The sequence below is a fragment of the Nicotiana attenuata genome, chromosome 2, assembly GCF_001879085.1.
Source record: "Nicotiana attenuata strain UT chromosome 2, NIATTr2, whole genome shotgun sequence".
Lineage (NCBI taxonomy): Eukaryota > Viridiplantae > Streptophyta > Magnoliopsida > Solanales > Solanaceae > Nicotiana > Nicotiana attenuata.
Genome location: NC_031990.1, coordinates 6,483,672 through 6,488,186, shown reverse-complemented (window position 1 = coordinate 6,488,186; position 4,515 = coordinate 6,483,672). Strand labels below are relative to the sequence as shown.

The following is a 4,515-nucleotide window of genomic DNA, read 5'->3' as shown; positions in this document are numbered from 1 at the left end:
GGTGCCCTCGTCGAATAATTCTCAACACATATATGCTCGCCATTTGCAAAGACATCACAAATTTAGCACCCTTTTGAGAATTACGTTGTCCTTGCCATCAAGTGCAGCGTTTTTCTCATTTGCCCTTCCTGCCCGTCATTTCCACAGCAAATCTAGCATGCAACTGACTTGATTTGAAAGAACCCACCACTGATTTTGGCTCCCCTCAACTTGAAATCTTGCATCACTGCCTTCCTTGCCTATTCTGAATTTTCTAAACACGGACAGTCCCTTCCACGAACAAGCACACTGACCCCTTGTCTTGCCGTCTTGTCCATGGCCGTCTCGCCCTCGTCATGAACTTGCTCCCGCTCTGTACCAGTTGTCACAGGGGCGTTTTCTGTTCGCCGAGAACCTGCCCGCTGTGCGGCAGTCAAGTTCCAACTTGGCTCAGCCTTCACCTCAATTTCTTTCGCTTTCGAGGTTTAACACTTAGAATAATTTCAAGGTATCATAAAATAAGTAAAGGCACAAGTAGAATTACGGGGACCCTTCCCAACATTTTATAATAGATAAATTACAAAGGAAAATCTCGAGTTTGGCAAGGTGCTGCCATCCTTAACAGACACCAACTCACAAAATTGCAGACTCTTGCACCATCTGCCTTATAAAAGCCCTTGCCTAAGACATTTCGTGCTGCTCAGTGATTTTGGCAAGGATGGCACAAAATTTGCCATGCTCAAGCCATGACATAGACAACCCTATGCCTACATCTTGCCTATTTTTCCTCCCTAGGTACTTAAACGTTTTTGGGCTGCTAACACACATATTTATAGTGTAGACAACCCATTTCAGTTTTCCTATTTCAGTTGACACCCCCAATTGATAGGCCATGATCACCCATGATAAAAAAAAACGTGCATGTCATGATCTAACATGCCTAAAAACGTGCATACACTTAGCCCCATTATCAGCCACTCTTTGGACAAGGCAGTTGTAATCGCCCAACTGCACAGCATGCGCACAACTCCATGTGCGCTGCATGTGCGTGTTTCTGGCCAGCTGCTGCACGCCCAAGGCTGGCATTGCGCTTAGCCTTGCCCTTTGACACTGCTAATCCGCCTCGTCTTAGCGCCTAGGTCTTTCCCGCATTGCTTTGTCAAGCTTCCATCCAGCTCGCCTTGTTCATTCAAGACCTTGGCCTTTGCTTGCACACAGCCCACTCGTGCTTTAGTGTAGTCCGTCACACCAGTAGTGTAGTCCGTCACGCTTAGCCTTGCAACAGTTTGTTGCCATTGACAACGCTCGCATCTTCTTACATGTTGATTTCCCCCGCACATAGGCCAATGGCAAGGCCATCATGCCGAATCCTTGCCACTGCCGGGCCATTTGCCGATCAACTTTGTCAAGGGTCTAACAGTAGCCTAGTTGTACTTTCCAGGATTTTTTTGCTATATATGGGGAATGGGAAAGGGAAATAGAGAAGGGGGTAACGACGTGAGGAATCGAACCCCCAACAACTGGTGAAAGTTCAAGTATCTAACCAATTGGGCTGCCATGATTCCTCCTTGTAATAAATCTCAAAACTACTAATTAATGCAGATCAACAGTATACGTCCCCTTCAGGGACATCAGATAAAAAGATTTTCGATGCACAAGAATTACACGGAAAGATAACTATTGTTTCATCAGTTATTAAAAAGAAAAGAGTTTTCTACTTTGATAGCACAATTCCTAATGTGTAGAAACAAAACAAGAAGCTAAAAGCATAAATTATTTACACAATCAAGCCGCTGAAACTGCATTTACACGGAGATAATGAACTCTCTCTGATAATTGACTGGTAGCCTAGAAAAGTAGTAAGCAACCTGCTATAATACGCTAATTGTACTGATAATAATTAAAAATTCCTTACACTATCGGTAAATCCCTTTTCGGGGTAGGGGTAAGGTCTGCGTACACTCTACTCTTCCCAGACCCCACTAGTGGGATTTTACTGGATATGTTGTTGTTGTTACACTATCGGTAAATCTAACTTAAATCCTAAATTGAACTAAATTAGGGTGTGGTGTTCCCTGGAAGTTCAATTTCACTTGACTTTCCATCATCGTCCCAGTTGGTGGAGCGATAATATGTTGCATAAAGGATGAGCTGAATTGCTCCAGATAACGCTCCCAGACCATTAGGTACCTATTGTTTTCAAACATTACAGATTCAAAATGCTATTATCAAGCTTTAGATTATGTAGTAAACTAGTAATGTACATGAATTATCAATATATTCAGGATCGACGAATAATAAAAGGAATCTAATTACCAAGATGTAGATATCAAATTTGAGGAATGCATAGGCGAACCAAATACATCCATTGGCAAAATTTGCAAGTGACAGAAAAAATGGCATGTATTTCACACTCTTGGTGCTGATGACTCGATGCTAAAAGAAAACAGCAAACGTTAATTAGTGCATACATATGTCAAATTAAAATTTGAATGGGAAAAAAGAAGAAGAAGGATTCCAGTGGATAAATTAATACCATGACGGTAAGGGGCGAAGTGTACATAAGAATATTGAAAATGATAGCTAATATTCCAACAAGCATGGATCTGGACTTGGTATCATGGAGGAACGTAAGCGTCACGAAAACGACAATCGCCACAAATATTACTTCAATTATCAAAGCAATTATAATCCTCCGCTGATATTCAGTTATTAAAAAAAATACACATATGTTAGTTCAAATTAATTTGGATAATTAAGTAATTAAAAGTGTATATAATAAAATACGTACACGTTTTGGCCATTCGGAATAGATAAAGAAGATTGAGACATAAATTAATTCTATAACAAGACCGATGCCGTTAATGGTGATGACCAGTAGGCTATCTGGATGAACAAAGGGCATTCCATAAAATATCCACACTGCACAATTTAGAACAGTAGCAACATAAGGATCTGGTCTAAATTGCATCACCGTCTTTAATTTCCATATTTTAATGAACGTTGGCCTACCAAAAAAAAAAAAATACAGCTAAATTCACCAATGATTCAGGACCAAAGATATATACTTTATTAATCAAAAATTCATAATGTACATTATTCCAGAGGACTTACACAGGGGATAGGAAGAGGAAGAAAGATATAACATTTCCTGCATGAATTATCCATGAAAAAAAATGTTAAGCAGTTGATATATATATAACTTATAAATCTGTATGATGAATATTGGATAGTACGTAAGATACAGACCAATAATTCCAACTATCGTTCTTATTGTCTCTGTATTCGCCATCTAGCTGATTAATGCTCGAAATAGAAGATCATAAAGGAGATTAAAACAAGCTGAGAATGCAACTGAAAAGCTAAAACAAGGCAAATGGCAAAGGGAGACTAATTAAATCGGTGAATTTCAGGCAGGGGATCATGTTTTTGGATATGGATTTTTTGAAACCTCAGTTTATATTGAAAGTACGTATCACTTGCAACTTGTATGCATAAACAATTATCTATCAAATACTATAGGACAACCATCTAATTCTTAAATACCAACAATGGATGAGCAAATTTTCCTGTTTTCAGTTTCATACTGAGAACAAATAGATAAAAAAAGAAAAAAGGTCGAGTGATCATAGCTCTTTTTGTGGCTGTATGCATCCCATGCATGCAACGTTATCCACAAAATTAACAAGAGCAACAGTAATTTTCTTTGTTTGGGGATATTACGGTAACGCTAGTGAGTAGTGACCTTAATTTTTCCGTAAATTTTGCCCCCACTTATCCTAATCCACTTTACTTATCTACTAATAATCCCACTAAACCTACTTATGGTAGTGACTATGCACGATCCAGCGTTTTCAAATGCATATTTATGTATACAATAATATATTATTACTCTGCAAAACAATTTTGCACATATAAAAAGGAGTCGTTCTTCTTCTTATGATACTCATTTTTGATTGATCTAGCCTGATTTGAGTGGAGCAGCTACTCGTGAAAATTAAGAGTAATGTGTGAGAGAGAATTTGCTAACGTCATGTTTAAGCTCAAACTTGTACAATGTTCTCCAAAAAAAAAAAAAATATATATATATTAACTCGAGGAAAACGACTTCCTTTACTTAAATTTCATATTGGTTGCTTCAATCAAAGCTTAAGTTCTATTACCAAACTTTAATTAATACTAAAAAATTTCATCATAACATACGATTCAGTTAATCTGCCAACATTTATTATTAGTCTTTAATTCTTATTTTCCTTCAAAATATGTCTTCCAGTTTAATAACAAACATGTCCTAAGAGTAGCACTCGCAATTCGCATGATGTCTGTAATTTGCATTGAGTAATTGGTCGTTCGAGGAGGATTAGTAATCACAGATTCATATAGGATGACATCAGATTCTTCAAATATTTAATTTAACGCTCATTGAAATAGTACTGCAATCGTGTCAATTATTTGTTGGAGGGATTAGATTGCTTCAGGCCGAAACTAATGTAAGTAGTACCAATTTTGTTTCTTTATCAACGCAGTTAATATACC

The 4,515-nt window shown here is 37.8% G+C and overlaps 1 protein-coding gene across 2 annotated transcripts; it reads right to left on the bottom strand.

Moving 5' to 3' along the window:
- Positions 1,689-3,503, bottom strand: LOC109222641 (bidirectional sugar transporter SWEET5-like). Of its 2 annotated transcripts, none has more exons than XM_019386972.1 (6): positions 3,229-3,503; positions 3,094-3,130; positions 2,771-2,987; positions 2,516-2,677; positions 2,296-2,415; positions 1,689-2,169 (listed from the first exon to the last, which is right to left on the bottom strand). In XM_019386972.1, exons 1-6 carry the CDS (start codon positions 3,269-3,271, stop codon positions 2,038-2,040), a joined length of 711 nt encoding a protein of 236 aa, XP_019242517.1. In that variant the 5' UTR covers positions 3,272-3,503; the 3' UTR covers positions 1,689-2,037. The 2 variants fall into 2 exon arrangements, with proteins under 2 accessions (XP_019242517.1, XP_019242521.1); XM_019386976.1 differs by having other exon boundaries at positions 2,771-2,901; positions 3,229-3,283.

Excerpts from the sequence above, each read along its gene's own strand:
- LOC109222641 (XM_019386972.1), bottom strand. The coding sequence starts at position 3,271 with ATGGCGAATACAGAGACAATAAGAACGATAGTTGGAATTATTG. Across the intron at positions 3,131-3,228 it reads AACGATAGTTGGAATTATTG|GAAATGTTATATCTTTCTTC; the intron begins GTCTGTATCTTA and ends TAATTCATGCAG. Across the intron at positions 2,416-2,515 it reads CTTCGCCCCTTACCGTCATG|CATCGAGTCATCAGCACCAA; the intron begins GTATTAATTTAT and ends GTTTTCTTTTAG.